This window comes from Lynx canadensis, chromosome F1 (genome assembly GCF_007474595.2).
Source record: "Lynx canadensis isolate LIC74 chromosome F1, mLynCan4.pri.v2, whole genome shotgun sequence".
Taxonomy (NCBI): domain Eukaryota; kingdom Metazoa; phylum Chordata; class Mammalia; order Carnivora; family Felidae; genus Lynx; species Lynx canadensis.
Genome location: NC_044319.2, coordinates 9679565 through 9703001, shown reverse-complemented (window position 1 = coordinate 9703001; position 23437 = coordinate 9679565). Strand labels below are relative to the sequence as shown.

At 47.1% G+C, this 23437-nt stretch overlaps 1 protein-coding gene across 4 annotated transcripts in view; it reads left to right on the top strand.

Annotated features, from left to right (window-relative positions):
• The first annotated feature begins 441 nt into the window (after positions 1-441).
• Positions 442-23437, top strand: part of ILDR2 (immunoglobulin like domain containing receptor 2) — a 64196-nt gene continuing 41200 nt past the window's right edge. For 3 of the 4 annotated variants that reach the window (XM_030302480.1, XM_030302481.1, XM_030302476.1), the window contains exons 1-3: positions 442-559; positions 15990-16322; positions 17226-17345. In XM_030302480.1, coding sequence (XP_030158340.1) covers positions 514-559; positions 15990-16322; positions 17226-17345 — 499 coding nt within the window. In that variant the 5' untranslated portion in view covers positions 442-513. Of the gene's footprint in view, positions 560-2859; positions 2918-15989; positions 16323-17225; positions 17346-23437 lie in introns of those variants that run through there. The other variant, XM_030302477.1, reaches the window with a different exon arrangement.

Here is a 23437-nt window from a genome sequence, read left to right as displayed (position 1 = left end):
AGAACCCCCACTCCGTCGGGGCTCGGGTTCCCGGACGTGGGCCTCCCTGGGAGGAGCAGCGCCCGCGGCCCCCGGCTCTTCCCAGCACCCTCTCCCCCAGCGTACTTTGTTACTCGGCGCGACCTCGGGGCCGGCACGTGACCCAGAAACTTCGGAAGCCCCGGGGCGGCGGGCGGCGGGGCGGAGGCGGCGGCGGCGGCCGAGCTCCCCCGCGCGGCCGGCTCTGCGGCGGGGAGGCGCTCGCCCCGCGCCGCGCTCGCTGCCTGGGCGTGCGGGAGCGCCGCCGGGAGCCGCGCCGAGCCGAGCCGAGCCGGGGAGCCCGCGGCAGCGCGCGTTCGGCAGGCGGCGCGGCGGGCCGGGCGGGCGGGCGGCGGCGCCCAGGGACGCCGGGGGCCCGCTCACGCGCGCGGCCGCAGCCCCGCCGCTGCCGCTGCCGCCTGGTCACCCTGAGCCTTGCGCTGCTGCCCTTCCCCACTTTGCCCGCTTCTTCATCTGAATGGGAAGTTGGGGAACATGGACGGGGTCGTGCTGGCGTGGATCGCTGTCTTCTGGCTAACAGGTAGGAGTCGTTTTCTCCCCAGGCGAATAACTTTATGTATATTCCCTCGGTGCTTCGGTTCCCACCCCACCCCACCCCCATTCCCCCCCCTGGCTGGGCTTAAAGCTGCTTAGCAGGCCGGCGGTAAGTGGGGGAGGGGGCTGTGTGTGTGTGTGTGTGTGTGTGTGTGTGTGTGTGTTAGAATGATGGAGGAGGCGGGGAGAATCCCGATTACAAGTGAGACGGATCGAGATGCAGGTGTTTGACTCATTAGGATTTTTTTTTTTTCTTGTGCATTTCCTTTTCCACACAACGGTTCTCTCTTGGTCTTATCCCGAGTTTGTAATGCTGTGGGTCCTGGGAAGAGCCTGGCTAGGAAGAAAGAAAGCTCGGGGGAGACCGATTAATTAACAGAACTGGTCTTCTGGAGGTGAGGGGTAGAGGAGTGTCTCTTGAATTCCTTCCCTAGAGAAGCCGGGAGAGCCAGCGGCGTTCTCTCTGTGGCTCTGGGGGTGCAGTGGGGGCGCATGAGGAAGGAGATGGGGACGGAGGCTTGATTGGTTGTGGAGTTTAGGGCCCTTCTCTCTCTCTGTCTCTCTCTCTCTCTCTCTCTCTCTCTCTCTCTCTCTCGTTTGGTACAATTTGGGGAGTGGTCTCACAGTGGAGAAGAAAGAGCCTTCTTCCCCCCAATAAACAGGCCCCAATAAAGATGAATTGCAGAGATATTCAGAGGGATTCTCCTCAGCATTAAAATCACTTCCTCTAGCTGGGTCCTCTGTGTTTCCCCCTGCCTTTCAGGGAACTTTCTCCCCACTCCCCTGGGGTCTGGAGAGGCTCAGGTTCCTAGCACGTTGTCTCACACGAAGATCCTGCAAGGTTAAGGGGCCGGTGGCTAGCCCTGATAGATTCACAAAGTAGCCTTGCTTGGGTGGGGGTGGGGATGGGTAGGAAGGTTCAGGTAGTTTGGAAGCGGTTGAGACCAAGATTCGAAGCAAGGTGGAGATGGACTGATGGAGGAAAGGAACAAGAGATCAGAAAGGTTGTGAGGACTGGATGCGGGCAGTGAAGGGCAGGGGAGAAAACAGAAAATAGCACCCCCCACCCCCCAAAAAAAGAAGTTCTGTTCCCTCTGGGGGCACCACTCAGAAGATTTGGAAAAATCAAGTCAATAGGGTAAGGGGAACAAGTTTAAAATATCCAAGGCAAATCATTGGAAGAGGATTAAATATATTTAAGAAGAAAAGCAAGAACTCCTTTTCCCTTCGCTGTAGAGTAAGATTACTGATTGCCTCAATTTTTTTTTTCCCTGTTCCAAACGAAGGGCCCCTAACACTGGCTCTGCCCCCTGCTGGCTTTACGTTTGGGGGAGCAGGGCACGCCAGCAGAGTTAGCCTCTTCTCTCGGCTGTTCTGAGTTCATCCCTCCCACATTATTCAAATATGAATCATCTCTGATTTCAGGGTTTGGCTGAGCCATGTCTCCCCACTCCCCTGGCCTCCAGTGCCTTCCACCTCCACCCTCACTGATTCTGAATGTCCTTAATTTGCCTCTACTTCTACGTTATCACACCGGAAGGAACTTGGGCCTGGAGCCTGTATCAGCACCTCCCCAAGGTCAGCTAGGTATCCTGGGGTGGGGGTGGGGGTGCTCTGAGTCAGAGATGCTCTTGCAGATACCCAGGGATGTGCCCGAGAAAAGCACTCTAGGGATTGGCAGGGAGTGGGAGCAGACGGCGAACATATATCCAGGCCTTGCTAGATGGCCGACAGCTTTTTATGAGATGGAGTCATATCACCGGAAGGGGTCACAGGCCGCCTAGTTCAGCCCTCTCAGTTTGCAGGAATGGAGGTCCAGAGAGGTGACAGGCACACAGCAAATTTGTGATGCAGCAGGGACTAGAACCCAGTTCTCCAAGCCTCCGGCCAGTCCTATTTGCACTCTCCTAAGCTGCTGCCTCTCTGGTGTTCCTGTTTGTTCGGTTGGTGGCGGCGGTTGTTGTAGGATGTTTTGTTTTGTGTTTATTTTGAGGGGAGTTGCTGCTTTGTCCGTGCCTTCTTTGCTCTGTACCTGGGGAGGCCGCCACCTGCCAGGAGGCAGGCAACAGGTTAGTTGTTAGGGCCATCTCAGCTGTCAGATGGCTGGGCGGCTGTGCTCTGCACGGGAGGCTGGCTCTGGAGATCCCGTGGACCCCGCAGGCGTCCCCGGATCCCAGCTTCTGCTTCCCCGTCATCCCATCAGGCTGTCAGTTGTGCCTCTGGACCGGCTGCCTCTCAGCCTCAGCAAAGCAGAGGAGCTAGGGATGGCGGCTGGGGAGGGGGGAAGCCAAGGATGAGACGGGGATTCAGACTCATCGTTCACAGAGAAGCCAGGAGAGGAAAGGTGAGAAATCTCGGTCCGGCCCAATCAATGAATTTTCTCTTAAGGGGGTGGTACAAAGGGAGGGAGTAAGGAAAGGACAGATTAAAAATGAGTCAGAGAGCATAGAGAAAAACACATTCATTCTCCTCTCCCACCCTTTCTCCTCCCCCACTTTCTCTTCCCTCCCTCCCTCCTCCCCTGTTGCTTTTAATGCAGGCTGAGCAATTTCTAATCAACACTTTAGTTTTTTTTTCCCCTCAGCCTCTAGCAGCTCCTTCCTTGTCTTTCATTGCTGAAATCCTGCTGTATATTTAGCCTCATGATTTCTTATTGTCATTGCGATGCTGCTTCCTGTAATAGATTGTTGTTGTTGTTTTGAACCAAACGCAATGCTTATCAGCTGTTATTCTAGCAACAGGTGCCATCTAGCAGGAGGACCTGAAGGAGGGTTCACTCGGTCTTTGTTCCTGAATGTGGATGGTGGCGTTTTCCTCCTTTCCTGGCAGCGGAAGCTGTGAGAAACGCTGGCGCCGTGTCCACTCCGCGAACACACTCCCATGCGGGGAGCGGGCGACGGGTTTTCCTGGAGGCTTCTGCGCCTCCCTGTGATGAAGATTGCTCGCTCTATTAGCATTTCTTTTGGTTGCCTTCTGGCTTTACTCCATTCATTCATTCATTCATTCATTCATTCCTTCAGCCATCCTCCAGGCACGGTTTCCTGTGCTTTGTAAGGGTTCCAATAGGTGCTGAGGATGAAGAGAGAAAAGACACAGTCCTTGTCCTCAAAGAGTAGTCAGTCTGGTCGGTGACTCAAGCGAGCTTTCCAGTGATTTTGATGTCGAAGCAGAAGGTCCCCTGGTGAGAACCGTGGCCACGCGGGCGCGAGGGGAGCGTGGCAGAGGCACACCCAAGCCGCACCTGAAATGGATCCGACGGCGGAGGCCTGGAATGAACTCCCAGAAGAGGTGGTGGCCGCGGGGAGACACGTGTTCCCGCATGTCAGTCAGCTGCGGAGTTTCGGCCACGTGCGGGCGCCGTGCCGGGGTTACGAAAATGAATGAGACACAGCCCTGCCTTCCAGCACCCGCCGGCGGGTGGCCGGACACGGTTATGGAGTGTAGCCTGTGCCAAAGCAGTAATGGAGCTCTGCACCCAGTGCTGTGGGGGTGCTTCCAGGCGGCTCCTAGCCCAGCCTGGCGGTGGCCGGAGGCATCCAGGAGCGGTTGTTACCTGGTGTGGTTGGCGTTCAGGCAGATACCTGGTGCCTTTTTTAGGAGAGGCTTGGATACGGAGAGTTAAGGCGGGGATTAGCCCTGGAGAAGGAAGAGTGGCTTCCGGAGACTGCTGACCCCTCCACTTCCATGATCTCCTTTCCTGTCCTGCACTCCTTTCGGTTTCTCTCCCTCCTCTGTTCTCCTTTCTCCTGGGGAAGAGACCTCGCTCTTACCAGAGCATCTTCTTTCAAACTCCTTATCACAGCTCTCCCCACTCCCCTCCATCCCCCCCCGCCAGATGCTGCCCTCTGGACCAGAACAGGGCAGCTTGTTTGGGTATCACGCTCTTTAGATTTTACACTCACGTGACTCTGTGGGTTGGCTGGTTTTTGCAGACTTGGAATTGTTAGCACTCGTAGTCTTGGTGCAAGTACTTGGTGCTCAGTACAGTGTTCGTAGTTTTGGTACCAGGACTCGGTTGGTGGATGGAACCTTGACCTGGAAGTTAAGGATTGGGTTCCAGTCCTGCCTGCTCCACAGATTGACTATGTAAACCGTGGGATCTGGGTCTCATAACCTGGTGAATGAGATGACTTCTGAGGTCACTTTCGGCTCTAAGATCCTATGATGTAGAATCTTTTCTCCCTGTGACTTTGATGAGTTGGAAGTCACAACTGAAGAGTGACAGGTCCAGTCTTCCTTTTGTAATTCACCCAGGGAAGAGCCACCAGCGAGCTCCAGTTTCTTCAGCCTTTCCCTGATCACGAATGATTGGAATGAAAGACACCAGCCCGGGGAGGGAGAGCTCTTGCTAGGACTTTCAGAGAAACGGATGGGGTAGCACCCAGTGCTTGGTGGATAGGAGAGGGTCCACTCTGAACTCTTAAATGTGGTCAGATTGGGAACTGGCAAAGCAAGCCAAGCACTGTGGACCAGGTGGGATGAATCCTCCTAGAGCCAATATGGCCCTAGAATGTCCCTTCTAGTCTCAACTTCCTGTTCCAGGACCCACTCACCTCCTCACTTCTTTTGACATTTTAGCTTTTATGCCTCCTTTTCTCCAATCAAGAATATAAAGAGAGGTATAATGTGATGGTTCTTGTTTGTTTACATGCTATCATGCTTTTCGGTATGTTAAATGGCTTTCATATACATTATGCCTTTTGATCATTCTAAGTAAGAATGGCTGATATACCTGCCTCTACTTAAGAAGACAAAGACTCAGAATAAGTGACTTGTCCAAGTCCGTGGTATCTTATTGATCCAAAAAATAAGAAACAGTGACACTGACTTGATACGACTTGGTTGTTTCAAGTGCCTGAATCCAAGTGAAACATTCTTTTCTGCTTACAGTGGGTTGGAGTAGAACTCTTGATTTAAGTGAACATACGTGGGGTCTGTTATGGGGCACTGGGTAGTGAGGCTCAGAGTTCATGGAACTCAAGGAAATATGGCAGGGACTAGTGATAAAGAAAGCATTTAGCTTTTCCACTTCAATTCTAAGATCTAAAGTAAGTGAGAAGTGCTCCAGTGAGGCCCAGAGAGCAGAGGATGTGACCCAGGGACAGCAGATAACTGCTGGTATATCAGAGCCCATCCGGGACTAGGGGCTGGGGCTCTGCACCCGGGAGCCGCACAGGATGTAGCTGGGGCGTGTGCACACTTGAAATTTTGGTCTTCAAGATAGTTTTTGGCTCTCTGAAAGTGAAAGAAGGCATTTTGGGTGACTAGTGTTCTTTATGGGCCAAGAAACAAAGAAGAAGTCAGAAGAACATGCTGCTTCCTGTTCTCCTGCAGTGTCTGCAGTCCTGCGGAAAGTGGTGCCCCGCATCAGGAGTAGAACCCTCATTCAGTTGGGATCCTGCATCGTCACTCCTCCATGCCCTCGGCTCATCAGGAGGCAGACCCAGAGGCAGTGCAGGGAGAGGGATTAGATTCAAACTGACCTGGATTTGAATACCAGCTTAATATTTTACCTTATTTTCTTTGGCTTGAAAGTGGGAAATTAACTTCCGTTATAGGGCTGTTGTGATGATTAAAATGGAATTATGTAAAACTCCCAGCACAATGCGTGGTACACAGTAGGTCCTCAATTACTAATCATGAACCCCAAATAGGCATATCAGCCAGCATTTTGATACAGCAGGGAGCAACCTCCAAATCTCAGTAGCTCGTACGAGCAGACATTTGCCCCTGCTCGTATTACACGGGAGCTGAAGTCAGCTACGAATTGGCTAGAATTGGTGGACTTGGCTCAGTTCCAAATGTCTTCTTGTTCCAAGACCCGGGATGAAGAAGCAGCCACTAGCTGGGCCTGCCGCTGTCATGGTGGAGGGCTCAAGAGGGTAGGGGGAGGGCCTGGAGTGACCAGAGCCAAAGCATGCATCTGCCCTTTGAGTTTCTGCTTGGACGTGTCTCATGGCCTTACGTGTCTTACGTACTCACATTCCATTGGCCAATGCAAGTCCTTGGAAAAGCCCATGGTTTTTGAAGTGGTACCCTGCCTACAGGGAACAATGCAAGAGTCCAGAGGGAAAACGAATTGGGAATAATAAATAAGACGATCTATTAACTGGGTTAAATCACTCAGCAAATGTGTCGAGTACCTACTATGTAGCAGAGTCTTTAAAAGGCTGCAGGAGAGAGTTTGTCATTTCATGGCAGGGACCACTGAATAGGAAATTCTTAGGCAATGCGATGTCATCCTCTCGGGTACTGTGACTGCAGTAAGAGCAAGAGGAAACTCCTAGAAGAAGTGATAGCCGAGCAAGTTTGGAGGGATAAGTAAGAATTACTAGGGGAAAAGTGGGATGGGAGAAGGGGAACTTGCAGCGGGAGCAGCCATGTGCAAAAAAGACAAGAAGCAGGGAGGACCTGATTTCTGAAAATTACAAACATTCCAGTGTGATCTGGGAATTTGGTGCCACAGGAGGGATGAAGGAGAGCGGCCCCCTCTGAAATGGGGCCAGTTGTCCCTTCTACTCCTGAAGTGGCCGGAAGGAGTCGTTAAAAGGGTCAGAGCAAGGGAGTGCCCCAAACGGACGTACATTTTAGAAATACCATTTGGACCTCAGTGCGGAGAATGGGTTAGTCACAGAGTCGCAGAGCGGGTTAGTCACAGAGTGACTAGACACGGAGGAGTGGCGGTGGCGTGGTTGGATGTGCAGGGTGAAGGGGCAGGAGTGTCAAAGACGGCCTTCAGGTTTGTGGCTTGGCATCGCTGGGGATGCCATTTGTGGGCCTGAACTAATACAGGAGGAGAAACATGTCAGGGAGGGAGATAAAGTTTCACTATTTTGCATTTCATTAAAGTAGAGTCTAAGCTGCCTTAACAAAGAGACTTTAAAATATAATAACTCACACAGAATAATTCCTTTCTCTCCCCTGTAATAATCCAGGCCCAGTGGGGGTGAATTTGCCATTCCCCACATGTAGCTGCCAAGACCGCTCCAGTGACAGGCATTCTCAGCCAGTTGGAGCAAGGAAAGCAGAGGGCCAGGCAGGCAGCTTGTCTTTAGAAAGGTAACCCAGAAGTTGCACATATCACTTCTCCTCACCTACCTTTATCCCGAACATACGGCCACATTAGCTACAGAGAAGCCAGGAAACATAGTATTTGGCTGGCTTGGCTGGCTAGATTAAGCCCTGAGGAATTCCATTACTGACGGAGGGGGACCCTTAGTGTCTCCCTCTATGGAGTGACAAGGTGGAGGTGCTTGTGTAACATCCACATGGAGAATGAGGTTGTGTCTTTGGGTCTGGAGCTCAGGTGAGAGTCTAGACACCGAAATACAGATAACGAGGTGGTATAGGTTGTTCAGAACTTTCTTATAGGAGTTTTCTCTGTCCAAATGGCCGGCCCATCTCAGAAATCTGACCCACCCAAATGAACCAGGACACTTTCCAAAGTACCTCTGCCTTGCAGGCTAGGGACTGACCTCTTTTAGTGCAGCTTTGGTCCTGCTGGAACAGCAGGTAGGCCAGCTAGACATTACCCAGGAGCTCATTTCAGATCTCTGGAAGACAAGGCAAATCAGACAGAAAAGAGATATGCTTCTGGCTCTCATCTGCACAGTGGCGGCCGAGAATGGGAAAGCATGGCTCAGTTGGACACAGAGAACGTATGCTTAATGAATGGCAAGTTCTGTGTGCACAAGTACAGCGTTATTGGCAGCAGATAATAAGCAGGCCATGAGCAAAGCCTACCTGAGCCAGGGCAGCACTGGCATTCACCATAACCCCGTGGAAGACGGGGAGCTATTGCTGCCTTTGAGGACTACCAGGGAGAAAATATACAAGAATGCTGTCACATTTTCAAAGTCTCCAAATGGCACATCTGGTCACCCTAACACTGAAGTGGATCAAGCAGTCAGGTGTCATGAGAGCAAACAAGAGAAACTGATCCTGGCCAATTGAGGCAGGAAAGGAGTTAGAAGGAAGCTGATTAACTTGCAGAACCCGTGGGAAAGCTGCATAATTGGGCTTAGATATTAGGCAAATACCAAGGGAATGTCTGCTATTCTTTGTAAAGCCTTTTTATTTGATTTTTTAACCCAAGTACATCAGGAAGGTGATGGATTGTTCCTATTTTTTTAGGGGAAAAAAAGACCCAAGCTGACTTGTCTTTTCCTTTAAACCTTGAGCCTGCAGGGCAGCATTTCTCCAAATACTTTGCTCCCATCCTGACAATGCCACTGAGGGATGGACAAGCTTTATTTCCTCTTCTGGACTATGGACCAAACCTAGAGGAGATGCGTGGATACTTCGTACTCATCTCCTACACTTAGGAAACCCGCCCGTGGCAGGCAGTATCTTAAGAAATTGGGACAATATGTTGAAAGTGTGCAGGCAAAAGATAAATTTCTTAAATAAGATCTAACGTGAAGGCAGGAGAAGGAAGATTTGTACTGTCATACGGAATGAAGCAAAACCTTAGGAGTCTGACGGCCAAGGTATGCTGGGGAACGGGTGATTCTGAGGTCAGAATCCCACTTCTGGAACTTCAAGGACGGATGAGCTTTATACGAAATTTCTAAAGATGAAAATCCCTACAATGGTGATTGTCCATGACCTTCAGCGGCAATCTTTGTTTCTCTAAAAGGGGACTGTGCTTCTTGAGCTGCCTCCCAAAGATGCTGGCAGGAATAGCTAACCAACTAACTAGTGGGGAAAAGGAACTTGCTTTGGAAAAAAATGAAATGGCTAAAATAAGAACAGCTTTGCTTTAGATACTGCTTTTGTTATTCTCGCAAGAACACAGTTTGTCACGTATGGAATCCTTTCCTTTCCATGAGAATTGGGGCAGGACCTTGTTTGGCCGCATGAAGGGAGGCATTGTCTTTACTTGGAGCTGATCTTCCCTGGCCTAGTGACTAGCTGAGGTGGGGGCTGCTCTCTGAGCTGTCGCGCATCACTCTACTTTTAGGCAGCTTTTCTAAGTTATTGGCCGGAATCCATTCTCTGTGCTGGGGGTAAGTCACTCCTTCATTTATTCTGTCATCCATTGATTCATTCTGCGTTGTGTGAGCTTTAGCCATATTCTATGGCTTTGCTACATACTGGGGATACAGGGTCAACCAAATCCTGGTTCCTGCCCCCAGGGACCCTAGAGTTAGAAATGAACTTTGTATTGAGTTTCTCAAGATCAGGGACTGGTCTTTCAAATCAATTTTCCCAGAACTTAACAGAGTGTTTTAAAACAGACTTTTGATTGAATTTGAGTTTGATAGGCAAGGGGAGTTTCTCTGTTGATCAGGGGCGCAATGACAACTGCCAGCATGGTCTGGTGGTCTAAGAATGAAGATTCCCTCCTCTGCAAATGTAGAAAAACACATAATCTCCAGTCCCCACCTTTGATCCTCAGTGTGCTGTCTATTTGCTGCTCTCAGTCAGGAATCCTAAATTTTACTGATGCCTTCTATAAAGGATGATTCCTTACCTTACTTCGCTTCTTTTGCTATCTTTTGCTATCTTCCCTAACCTTTTCTCTCCAGTGTTCTGAAATACTTGCTTTCACTTGTAGGCTGAAACACAGATTCTTTCCTTACCTCTATAAATCTCTTTATCAGACACTGAAACAGCAGTCCCTTATGGTGTCGCCAGTGCCTGGACTCGGAGGCCCATCTTTCCCATTGTGCCAACGTATGCATGACCCAATGCTTCCCTCTCTCTGGCTCGCAGGGACTCCTTCAGTTACATGCTCTGGTGTTTCCCCAGCGAAAGGAATAACATATTTATAGCTAGAGAATGGAAAATGTTTTAATATGTCTGGAGCGTGCTTGGGGCCAAATCACATTGAAGACCTCATATGCCGTGTCTAGGCATTCGGGTCTTATCCCGGAAGGAAAGGGGAATCAATGGAAATCTTGAAGCAGGGAGCAGATATGATTGGATATGTCTTTAAAAAAACAACTCTAGATTTAAAAAAAAATGTGGAGAGTGTATTTGGCCAGAAGTAGGGAGACCACGTAGGAGGCAATTATAAAACTGAGGAGGTAATGAGACCTATGTGAAGTGATGCTCAAGAGCTTTGGAGCCCGTCAGCCTGGGTTCATATCTGACTGTTACTTGCTAACTCTGAGATGTTAGGGAAGATACATACATTCTCTGAGAAACAGGTTCATCGTGTATAAAATGAACATAATAACAACTGTAGAATTTTTTGAGAGAATTCATTAAGATACTACATGAATAATGCATAACACAATTTCTGACACACAGTAAGCATTTCATAATTATTATTTAGTAGGAGGAATAGAAACCTAATTTAAGGGGGTGATGGCCGCAATAGAGAAGGGTCAAATTTGAGAGATGTTTAGATTTAGTGACCAACCAAATGTATTCGGGGACGGAGAGGAAGTCATCAAAGCTATGATTTCTATCCGAGGTGATAGGATGAGGGTATACTGGCAGAGGAGCTAGAGAGAGAGGAAGGACTGCTCTAGAAGCAAGGAGTGGGAAAAGATGATGAATGGGGTTAGACACGTTGAATTTGAAGTATCTGTTAAAACATGCAGATGAGGCTTCAGAGAGCTGAGGGTCTGAGACTTAAATGATAGTTGGAACCGTGGGAGGGAATACGATTTCTCAGATCAAATGCACGGATGAACACCACGAAGAGGCTGACCATTTTTAATTTATTTACCTGGCATGCAAAGATATTCTTATTAGCCTGTATAGACTCCAGCGTAAGAAGTACTAGGTTTTTGGCATCTGACAAATAGTGAAATAGAAAAAAACTCTGTGGGAGGTAGGACCAAAGCTCAGGACGCTAACCTTACCCCAGGGCAGATCTCTTGGAAATGAGAACCAGAGGGAGGGTATTGCCAGGCTGAATCTCAGTGCCCATGGGGAACTATCAATCTTAGTTTTCGCCCCAGTTACATACTCTCTCTGAGGGGCCTGATCTGGTGGTAGGAATGGAGATCCCATATGAGAGGTATTTTTCCAAGTTGGGTGGTCATCCACATGGTTTCAGATTTGGTTCAGTCATGTGTCAGGGGGAGAGGAAACAGTACTCAATCCTCTGGAGAAGGGGCTAGTATCGTGGCCCAGGTAAACAGACTGGAGCCTAGAGTAAGGTCTCAGTCCCAGTTGGGCAAATGGATTGCAAATCAGGAGGAGACCGTCTAAGATAAACACAGGTTGAGAAGGAGATGGTACGTAGTGGGTGTAAGGAATCCAAGCCCTCACCCAGAATTCAGGGTTAGGGCCAGAAGAGCAATTCCAGACCCCACTAGAGTGGGTTGGGGTTCCTAAAGGCAGGCTCAAGACCCGGGTGGCATTCATCCTACAGTTTGAAGTTCATAGAGCTAAAGCAGGGATCGGCATTTCCATCTTTCTTCACTCTTAAGGTCCTTAAAGATCCGATAAACTGGGATTTACTTGAGATTTTTCGTCCTGTCTTCTCCAGTTGTCCAGATGTATCCTTAGCTGAGAGTTCCAGGGTTCCTATTATACCTGCACAGGAACACACAGGGTTACCCTCCATTTCTGATTTCCAGGAGGTGCCTGTGTGACTGTGCAGTGATGAGTAAACCCAGGCACTGTCACTGTTCAACTCCTAATTACCTATTCTAGCGTTCCTGTGCAGTTTCTGCACTCTGCCCTCTACGCACTTAGCATCTCCCGTCTTGGTATCTGTGCGGTCACCCAGCTCTAGGTTCATAGCTTCCCAGAAGTCAATAGACTGTGCTTGACAGGAGCACCAGCTACATTTATTGAGTGTTTGCCATATACCATGCTGTCCTAAGTACTCGGGTTCAAATTTCATTTAGCCTTCAGTCAATTCTGTGAGGTAGTTATAATTATCCTGGTTTTACCAGTGAGGAAACTAAAATTGGTGAGTTGAGAAATTTGCTGTAGGTCATGCAGCCAGGAAGGGGTAGAGCTTGGACTCTAATTTAGAACTGGATTCCAAAATCCATGACTCTCGCTCTCATGCTGTAAAATGGTAGATGTTTCTCAGAATGTATTCCTGATTCTTTGGAGCATGGATTTATATTGTATGTCCTGGAATGAACGGAGAACCAACTAGACTACGTTAATAATTAAGGGAGTCCAATAGCTTAGTCAAATGGCTAATCTCGTTAACAGAGAACAGGGCTGTAAAGGAGGTTATTCTTAGTAATCACCTGTCTCACAAACAAACAAACAAACAAACAAAAACACAAAACCCTGACCAAACAAACGTACAATACTTTTATTTAGCAACGCTTTTTTTTTTTTTAATTTTTTTTTTCAACGTTTATTTATTTTTGGGACAGAGAGAGACAGAGCATGAACGGGGGAGGGTCAGAGAGAGAGGGAGACACAGAATCGGAAGCAGGCTCCAGGCTCTGAGCCATCAGCCCAGAGCCTGACGCGGGGCTCGAACTCCCGGACCGCGAGATCGTGACCTGGCTGAAGTCGGACGCTTAACCGACTGCGCCACCCAGGCGCCCCTAGCAACGCTTTTATACAACACTTTGTCTGCCTTCTCTGCTGGTTTTATTTATCCTAGAAAGGCTAGGAAATGTGATTTCCCAGGTATAGCCTGAAGTGATAGCAGAGAAGAAAGGCGGTGTGGTCAAGTACAAAGTGTTGTACTGGGAACAATGCCTGTGATTGGTTATTCAGCCTCAACCACTGCTAACCGAAGTCCCTTCACCTCTCTGTCCCATTTTTGGAGAACTGGAAAATTGGAGTGTGAATAGGGATTTGGAGAAGAATTACAAGGTTAAAAATTAACGCAATGGAGTTTAAGGAGAAATTGTAAAGAAATTTCTTTTCCCACTCCAGCTCTGTGAGTTAGAGAGCAGTGGAATTAGCCATATCAACATTTGGCGTGGTGGAAGGAAGCAATGGAGCCTAGAAACTGAGATTCTTCGGTGAGCTTCCAGATTGGAATTATTTGCTCCTGGATGGGGCTGATGTACATAGTCTGGTTATCGTCAAGCCTGTTGGTGGTGGACGTTCATGGAGATTCAGGAGCCTCAGTGTGGGAGGTGAGAGAAAAAGCAGGAAAGGTGAGGGAGGATTAGTGTTTGAGATCTACCACTGCAGGACATGGTCACAGTCCTCTGCGGTAGGGTCTCCTCCGGACAGGTGTCCAATGACGTAATGCTAGTTAACAACCCCGTGAGTAAGCATTATGAGGCTCATTTTGTAAGTGAGGGCTGCTTAAGAGGCTTCGTTAAGGCCTCGTTGCTAGTGGATGGCCAGGTGGGATTCGAAGTACTATCTATTTGATTCCACTGCTATTCTATACCGTGCCATCTATGACACATGTAACCGTTTTCTCTGCAAAGTCTTAGAAATTCCTGTAGTGATAGTCATTCATGTGTGCGCGCGTTCCTTCATTTATTCTATAGCACTTGGTAGGTTCAAGACACTACGATTTGGTGAATCTCAAACACTCTGTTGTACTCACTTCCTCGTGTTCACAGAATGCGGAAAACGTTTTCTCTCCAGAAGAACTTAGAACCTGGTTTTTCATAGCGAGAGGTGCTGGTCTGAAACTCCGAAGACAGGAGCACAAGTGTGGTATTTTGCCTTTGTTGAGGGTCCTTCCATAGGAGACCCTCATAGGTAAATAAGTGTATGTTGGAACCGTGAGAGTGAGTGTGCTTTCCAGATGTCATTTTGAACACTGGCAGGAATAAAGGACAGAAGGCGCCCCGCGGAAACTATTCCTTCCTCGCGTGCCTCAAGTCCACTGTAATTCTAGGGTCTCAAGCTCCCGGCAGCTGACTTGGCAGACTCCTTCCTGGATTTAATTCAGAGCGTCTTTATCATGTCTTTCTGTTCATATTCCTTTCTCTGCCTCTCATCATCATTCTGTTTCTGCTTCTACGTTAGATCAAGGTAGAAACTCCTGATTCTCTCATTGAACTGAGAAAGTTAAGTTGTCTTTGCTTGGAATTTCTAGATCTCACCATTAAGTTAATAGAGACCTTTTGCCTCTCAAATACTCCCCTGGTCTTCCATTCACTGAAATCTCCCTCTCTTTCTTGGACAAAGCCTCAGGCTGTATCTTTTCGCCACTTAAACTTCTCGTCTGCTTTCTAGCGTTCTTTCTCCCTTTTCTAAAAAATTTTTGAGCGACAGAGAAAGAGAGGGAGACAGCATGCACAGCAGGGCAGATAGAGGGGGAGAGAGGGAATCCCAAGTAGGCTCTGTGCTGTCAGCATGGAGCCTGACGTGGGGCTCAAACCCACAAACTGTGAGATCCTGACCTGAGCTGAAATCAAGAGTTGCACGCTCAATCGACTGAGCCACCCAGGTACCCTTCTCTCCCCCCACCTTTTTTTTTTTTTTTTGATGAACCTTCAAAGCTTTTGAACTTAGTCTACCGCTTTTGATCTGAAAATCTTCATTTCTCTTAAAGCTTTCATTTCCCTTCATCTCTGTCCCCTTTGCTAGCTTATCATCTGGAAGGGAAGTCACTTCCTCCTGAAGTTATACTTCCCAGCTTCATTGTTTTTATTTATCAAATATTAGTTGAGCACGTGTGGGCTTCACAAGCCAGGACAGTAAGATAAGACACATTCCTTACCTGACAAATCTGATGGGGGTGACAGGCATGAAATTCTTGCAAAGTAATTATAAGAAGTGTCTAGAAAAGGATGCTGGGATTCTGATGGCACAAAGGAGGAAGTCATGAATGGGCTGAGGGTCAGAGAAGACTTACAGAAAGCCTTTGACCTGGGCTTTGAAGGGTGGAAAACAGCTTCCCTAAGAAAGAAGTGAGGAGAAAGCATTCCAGAAACTAGGAGCTTCATGCGCAAAGACCCAGAGGTGTGAGATAGCATGTCCCACCTGGGGAACCTGTTAACTTGTTTGGTTGTTCCTGGAAGCTGGCACTCAAATAAAGGTGCCACTACCAGTGAGGCTGAGGAGGTAAGAAGAACTAGATGATGAAGGACCTTACATCTTTTCCAGGTGCTTTGGGTTCTATCCTGAAGGCCAGGGAGGTTGAGTGAAGGGTTCTAAGAAGGAGAGCCACAGCAGCCAGATTTAGAAAGACTGCTTGAAGTATGTAACAAGGAGAATGGATGACATGTGGGCAGTGGCCGGCGGGGAGAGGAGACGAGATTATTGTAATATTATAAGCAAGAAATCAAAAGCACCAACAAAAGCAATGGTAGTGAGGTCAAAGAGGAGGGAAGAAATATTAAAGATGTTAAGAGATCAACTGGACATGGCTTAGTGACCGACTGGATATTGGGAGTGAGGGCAGGTTTCTGGACAATGCAGCCAGATGGGATGATGCCGTTAACTGTGATGGGGAAAGCGAGGAGGGACAGATCAGGGAGGTGAGGTGGAAAGGCGCGACTGTGTGATGGGAGGTAAGGTCCAGGGTGTGGATACCACTTGGACATATTCATTGTGTTTTGCAGCCATGGCTGACGGCCTTCAAGTCACAGTGCCTGACAAGAAGAAGGTGGCCATGCTCTTCCAGCCCACCGTGCTTCGCTGCCACTTCTCCACGTCTTCCCATCAGCCTGCCGTCGTGCAGTGGAAGTTCAAGTCCTACTGCCAGGATCGCATGGGGGAATCCCTGGGCATGTCCTCTCCCCGGGCCCAGTCTCTCAGCAAAAGAAACCTGGAGTGGGACCCCTACTTGGATTGTTTAGACAGCAGGAGGACTGTTCGAGTGGTAGCTTCCAAACAGGGCTCGACCGTCACCCTGGGAGACTTCTACAGGGGCAGAGAGATCACGATTGTGCATGGTAATGATGCCTCCGCTTGGAATCCAGGAATGGAGGGGAGATTAGTTCCACCCTCCCCCACACAAGGGGATGCCAGCGTCTCAGCCTTGCAACCCCTCAAGATTTTGATTTTATGGGAGATGGGAGCAATCAAGAAGCTTAGCGAATTACTTAATGGGACAGTGAGTGTAGAAAGTGTAAAGGGTTGTAATATCTAGGACAGACACAGAGATGAGCTTTGGAAATAGTCTTTCCTGGTCCCGACCTCTAGTCTGAGGAGCTTGTTATCAGAACTGAATTGAAACAGATTCTAGTGAAAGAATATTCTCACAACCTTACACCTTGACATTAGCGTTTACGGCCCATTCCCAAACTCAGAAAACCCAACTTCCCTAGGAAGTTGCTCTGCTGGGAGAAGGGATGAATGCATCAAGTTACAGAGCCGGGTAGATGCCAGGGCCCAAGCCCCAGTTGGTTCTGCATCAATTCTACCCTTCCTTCTGCTCCCTAAAGCTTTGGACAAGAAAAGGGCCTAAGAGTCTGACGTGACCCGTGAATTTTGAAGAACTCCTGTGACGCCAGCTCATTTCTGGGAGTCCAGGGTGACTCTGGAATGTATCTGGCTTTCAGGGGCCTCTGCAGATCTGGTTGGTTGCAAGCAGTCATCTATTCCCAAAACTGAACTGGCCCTAGACCAGTTAGTTTCTGGGGACACACTAAGTGTCTCACCTCAGGGATGCTATTGTTTGCTATCGGGTTTTTGTTTGTTTGTTTGAAATAAAGCGAACAGCTCGTCAGCTGCCATCTAAGTGGAGAAGTAGACCTGTAAACAATCCAGAAGGGCCCTTCTCTCACCCTCTAGTGTCCAGTGTTTTCCTTTCAGGGGGCAGTTTTAGGACTGGGCACTTCTTTTTGTGATCACAGATGCTGATCTTCAAATTGGAAAACTCATGTGGGGAGACAGCGGACTCTATTACTGTATTATCACTACCCCTGATGACCTGGAGGGCAAAAACGAGGACTCGGCAGAATTGCTGGTGTTGGGTAAGTGAAAAGCATCAGCAGCACCTGTGTCTTCGACCGCCTCACTTCTCCCTCCATATCCCAGCAGGTGCACACGCAGGCTTTATCGTTTGTGCGCAAACTGGCTTCAGTACATGTTCTCTGTGAGCAGTAGGCGTTATTGTATCTCGTTTCTTGGAGGCTGTGCCCCCCTCCCTTTTTTTAGCATTGTCCTGAGTGTTTCTTCTGCTTTCTTAGAGTTGTTTTTCCCTCCTTTCCACTTGTGTACGTTTAACCCTGATTTCTCTTTGCTCTTAAGCTTTACTTACCTTTTTATACGCTAAGTGTTGAAGAAAATGCCAGAGGCTTTTGAAGCAGAATAGAGACAATTGAGAGAGAAGAATTTGTTGGTGAGTCAGGATCTCCTGAGACGTGGGGAATCGTTTCCCATTCAGTTACAGACACTTAGGACAATCCTGAGGAGGGGTGGCTGTAAAGTAGAGAGTTTAACAATAAAATGTTCCAGGTGAAAAGAACCATCGGAGAGTCTGCTAGTGTTTATTGGAAGGCAAATGTCTTGAAACCTAAAAGTGTCTGAGTCATTCTCAAAGCAAATATATCTAATCCTCATTAATATTAATTTGTTCATAAATGAAAACTCACTATTCTTGGCGACTTTTCTAGTGGATTGGAGGAGTGTTAGTGGGAGATGACCTCCTTGTGGTGAAACTGAAAATTGAGCACATATTTCAATGTTCTATAAGTGTTGGTGGAACAAGAAAATTAGAGTCAAATATACAGAAATTGAGAAAAGAAAATGCATTAATTGTAGGAGAAAAATTCAAGCAGTTTTTAAAAGAAATGACATTTTTTGTAGTTTCAGAGAACCCAGGTGATAATGATTTTTAGGAATGTTTAAGGGCGCTTTCTTTTAAAGGCAAGTGAGGCTGAAGGTTAATTTTTACCCTGTGTGGGAAGCTCAGTGCCTAGGGAGAAAGTCGAGTTTGCTATTTAGGGTTTTTAGTTTTACTCTATTACGACTGCTTGCCTTTGGCAAATCACCTGTTTTGCGGCCTTACTTTTACGGTTTATCAAATGGATAATTTATTAATAATTCACCCTCTAATTAATGATAACCCTTATTAAAGGGTTGACTTAATTCAAATACATATTCCTTGGGTCTAATATATAAAGCGTAGCTGCTGCGGTTTGTAAAAGAATGGAATCCAGATACACAAAAGGAAGTAAAGTAAAAAGGCTTAGATTCACACTGTAAAAGAATGCGGGGAAATCAGATTTGGGATCTGCTGTGACTCTGTAAATCAGAGGGGAATAGAAAGATAAATTTCTGCCCAATCACACAACTCTAATGGCCAAGTCTGAAGGAACAAGTGGCTCATTGAACCTGCAATTAGCTAATTGTGGACACAGTTATTTGGCTAGTGCAGCCATTTGCAGAGAAGTAATTGCCTGTGCAGGAAAATGAGGCCAGGTAAAAACCACTTTAAATAATTTGTTCCCAGTTCTGCAAACGTGGGGAAACAAATAGAGTGAGAAAGCCTTGTCATCTGAGGATGTGCGGCAAGTATAGGAAGGGCATTTCCCTGGATCGAAACACACGGTCGCTAGGGGGACGATGCGGTCTGTCCGGAGGACAGAAAGAGGCGGGTGAGAGAAAGGCTCAGCTGAAAATGGTCACCAGTGATGAGAGAAAAGATGAAGAACAGAAATCCGTGTCCCTCCAAAAAGAACAGTAAAAGAAAACTGGGGAGCCTGCAGATGAACTCATCACAGTAGAGGGAGCTTATCTGTGAGATGAGCAGATACATGCTGGGGTTCTCGCAGGGGAGAAACATACCCTTCTGCTGTGCTCCACATTAATTAGAAATGCTCAGAGTGTGATATATTTGCCGTGTAAACTTTTTTTTTAATGTTTATTTATTTTTGAGATAGAGAGAGACAGAGCATGTGTGAGGGAGGGTCAGAGAGAGAGGGAGACACAGGATCTGAAACAGGCTCCAGGCTCTGAGCTGTCAGAACAGAGCCCGACGCGGGGCTCGAACTCCCGGACCGTGAGATCACGACCTGAGCCGAAGTCGGTCGTTTAACCGACTGAGCCACCCAGGCGCCCCTAATTTGCCGTGTATAAACTTTTTAGGGCAATACTAGTTGTGATGTTTATTGAAAGAAGTTATTTGGAAATCTGTGAGAACTTTCTGGCCACAGAAACTACTGTATTTACTTTCCAGATGCAAAATTCGGAGTCGTCTTTATCTTGACACCCTATAGAGAATGAGTCAAAATATTGTCGCGGTTTCTAAAATTCTAATTATTTGGTTGTTACATCCTGCGGGCCTGATTGTTAGGTATTCCTTTTATGTGAGCCCAGGAGAGTAACCTGATGTCTGAGGTCAATCTCAAGAAGTCATGAAATCCTCAGGGATAATATAACTGGGTCCACAGATTGCTAATTGCAACCTCCATGAGCCACTGGTTCAGTCATTGAATTTTAATGAGGAATGGTTGGTTGGGAGGAGCTGAGAGGGTTCGATCTAATAAAGGCAGACTTGGGAAAGGGATTATGGGAAGCATGTCCACATATCAGAAGTGAAATTGTACAGAAGAGGGACTGGAAGCTTTGCGTGGCTGGGTAGAACTGGAACCAGGAATAGAGGTTACCAGGGGCAGGAATCCATCTCAGTATGAAGAAATAACTCGTAGCCATTGGAGACATCTACAGATGGAATAAGTATTCTGAGGAACAGTGATTTCTTTGTCCCAAGAGGGCGAAAAATTTCTTACGAGTTGTTATAAATGAGACATTTATGTATAGGAAATGGTGTGTAGGTAACTTTTGAGCTTCATTTCAATTTTAAAATTTTGGACTGAAAAGTAGATAGACATGAGGGATGTGACTACCTTGACAAATGAGCAGATGGCCTCCCAGGACTTCAGTCCTCGTGACAGAGATAGAAGGGGTACAGGTTGGTTACAAGACTGTACGGGGTGATGCTCATTCACAAGGAAGCCACAGAGAATAGACTGTGGTCTTTTGCAGTGGGTCAGGGTCAAAAGGACCAATCCCATGAGAATGAGGAGAGACCGTTGACGGTGCCTGGAAAGAGTTGAAAGTAGCTTTCCTTGGAGATGGTCACAAAGTGGGGAGCAGAAAGCTGGTTGGAATTTCAGATGACCAATCAGTAAGGAGAGATGAGTTAAAGGGGTCAATTAGAGGCAAAGTTGAGTTTATTTTTCTCACCATACTCACAAAGGTGAAGGTGGGAAAGTTGACCGAGCACAGTTGTGAGACGGCTTATATGTCAGACTAAGAAGTTTGGACTTCATCCTGAAGACTTTGGGGATCCGGTAAAGAAATACTAAGAAGAATGAAGTGAGATTTTAGGGTCAAAACTATAATTAGCAGCAGTGTCGACAACGCAAAAGGAATGCTAGAACAGAAGGATGGGCCCTGGGAGTGCTGCAGCAGTGGGGATGAAAGCATAGGAGATTCTGAACCAGAGCCGTGAATTGAGAACAACACAGAAGCATTTCTGAGGTGGAAGGTGACGGATCTTGGTGACTAATGCATGAAAGGAGAGAGGAGAGAGGGAGGAGTCAAAAGGATACCATGATTTCTAGCTAGCTGGGTAGGCAGGTGTTCCATCAACTAAGAGAGGACGCAGGTTGGAAACCAGGTTGGGGAGGCAGGAGAATGACTTTGGTTCTCGACAAGTTGAACAAGAGGCCTATGGGAACCAAGGTACGGATGTCTTGCTGACTAGAAACGTAGGTCTGGAACTCAGTGGAGAAGCCAGGCAGGATCCGAGAAGACAGATTTGAGAATCCTGAGTGATGATCAGAACCATGAAAGAGTAGATGAGTCACCCGGGAAGATTTTGTAAAGTGGAAAGGGCCAAGGACAGAACCTGCCAGTCTTGTATTCTAGTTTTAACCTCGTGTGAGTAGTAACCCTGGTACTGCATGCGTACTCGTCTTGATTTCTCCCACAACACTGGAAGCTTCTCAGTAGCACTGGACCATGTGGTCTTCAGATATAGGACCAACTCTCATTTGTCTTCATATCTGTAATGCCCCGCAGAGTGTCAGGTATAAAGAGGCTGGTGTGAATGTTTTTTTGTTTTTAGTGACAAACGGGCAGAATCGGTACCTGATACTTGATGCTTCTTAAACGTTAGTCAGGGCTGAGTATATATTTGTTGCTTTATAAAGGGTCAGTGCAATCAATGCATACAGTCCCAAGTGAGATAACATGGTTTAATCTCACTGGTCATCATTCTTCATCTGGCTGTTGAAATCGTTACTGGTGATAGATCCATCAGGGATGTGGTTGAAAGCGACGGAGGTGAGCAACTTCCGCGGGAAAAGAATTTGTTGGAAGGGTATCATAATTGAAAGGAAGCCTGGAACATCTCTGAAAAGGATAGTATGTGAGGGTGACACTTGTTAGTTTCTGTAAAAACACCCCCCAGTCACACCTCCCTTCTTACCACAGAAGTCTATTACTTCCTCTTGTCCTAGTCAAATGTGGGTTAGGAGACTCACCTGGGTAGCTCCCTTCCAGGTGGTGGAATGGGACTCTAAGCTTCTCCCTTGTTTGGCTCAGCTGTACCGGAAACATTGACTCTCAGCTGCTTAGGAAGAGAGAGTGAGAAAGGCCATGTGAGACTTTTCAGCTGCCAGGTCTGGCGGTGACATGGGTCACTTATGCTGTTACTTTGTATTTCCCCAGGAAAAACGTAAAAGTCTTTTTTAGTGCACACAGCATAGTCCTTGTGGTGCCAGAGATGCTCTACGGTCTACGTAGCAAGAATTAATAGAAAATGTCTTTAGGGCTCCATAGCCAGAAAAAAAAAAATCAATTCAATTGTTTTTTTTCTGGTTTTGCATTTTCCAGCTCAAGAATCAGTTTCAGGAGAGAGTCTAGTCGGCCCAGTTGGGACAGGTGTCCAGTGCTTAGCTTTGGGAGACCAGGGGCTCTTGGCGGCTCGTCCATCCAGATATGGAGAAGAATTAATTCCCCAAAGTAAATTGAGGCACTGTTACAAAAGAAGAATGGATGTGAGATGCCAAAAAAAAAATGTCCACCAAAGTAATACCATTACTCTGTCTGATACTAATATTAACATACATTTCCTAATGATACTAATATTAACATACACTGATAATAATTTGTAGTTCACAAATTTTTTTCTATAATGACCATGTAATAAGGTTAGGATAGCAGGTATTATCTTCCTCATTTTCCAAATGAAGAAATTAATGTTCAGGTTTTATAACAATCATCCCAGTAAAAAAAAAAAAAACCAAACAGTGTTGATGATCAAACCTAGATGTTTAAAAAAATTTTTTAAATGCTTATTTACTTATTTTTGAGAGAGAGAGAGAGAGAAAGAGAACACACAAGAAGGGTAGGGGCAGAGAGAGAGAATACCAAGCAGGCTCCGTGCTGTCAGCACAGAGCCCGATGCAGGGCTTGAATTCATGAACATGACCTGAGCAGAAATCAAGAGTTGGCCACTTAACTGACTGAGCCACTCAGGCACTGCCCCTCCACTTTTAAAAAAATGTTTTTTTAATGTTCAAACCTAAATGTTTTGATTCCTAGCCTCATCTCTTTCCACAATACCGCATGACCTGTGTATATTAAGAAGCTATGGAATGCTCCCCTGCATAAACCATGTTTTAAAAATTGTGATTGCTGCTTTGAGGTCATGGGCAATCATTTTTACTTGTCCCAGATTAGCTTTCGTATTTCACTTTATTTCTAAGGGCAACTGCCTATAACCATTGACCTAGGCACTCACTTCAAAGGCATAGTTGCCATTGCCTGGATTGCATACCTCTCCCTGCGTGTGACCCCACCCTCCTTTCCCCATACATCTGAACCCTCTACCAATCGCTCTGGATGCTTCTTTCAGAGGTTTCAGAAATATCTGAAGACAAGTGATTCAGAGAAATGGGAGGACAACCGCTGATTCAACATTAAACACAGAAACTATACTGAACGTTCTTTAATCTTTTTGATGACTCAGAAAGTAAAGTCATACTGAAGTTGGAAACGCACTTGGTGTTTTGGGTGCTTTGAGATGACTGTGCCAGGTACCTTAGAAACA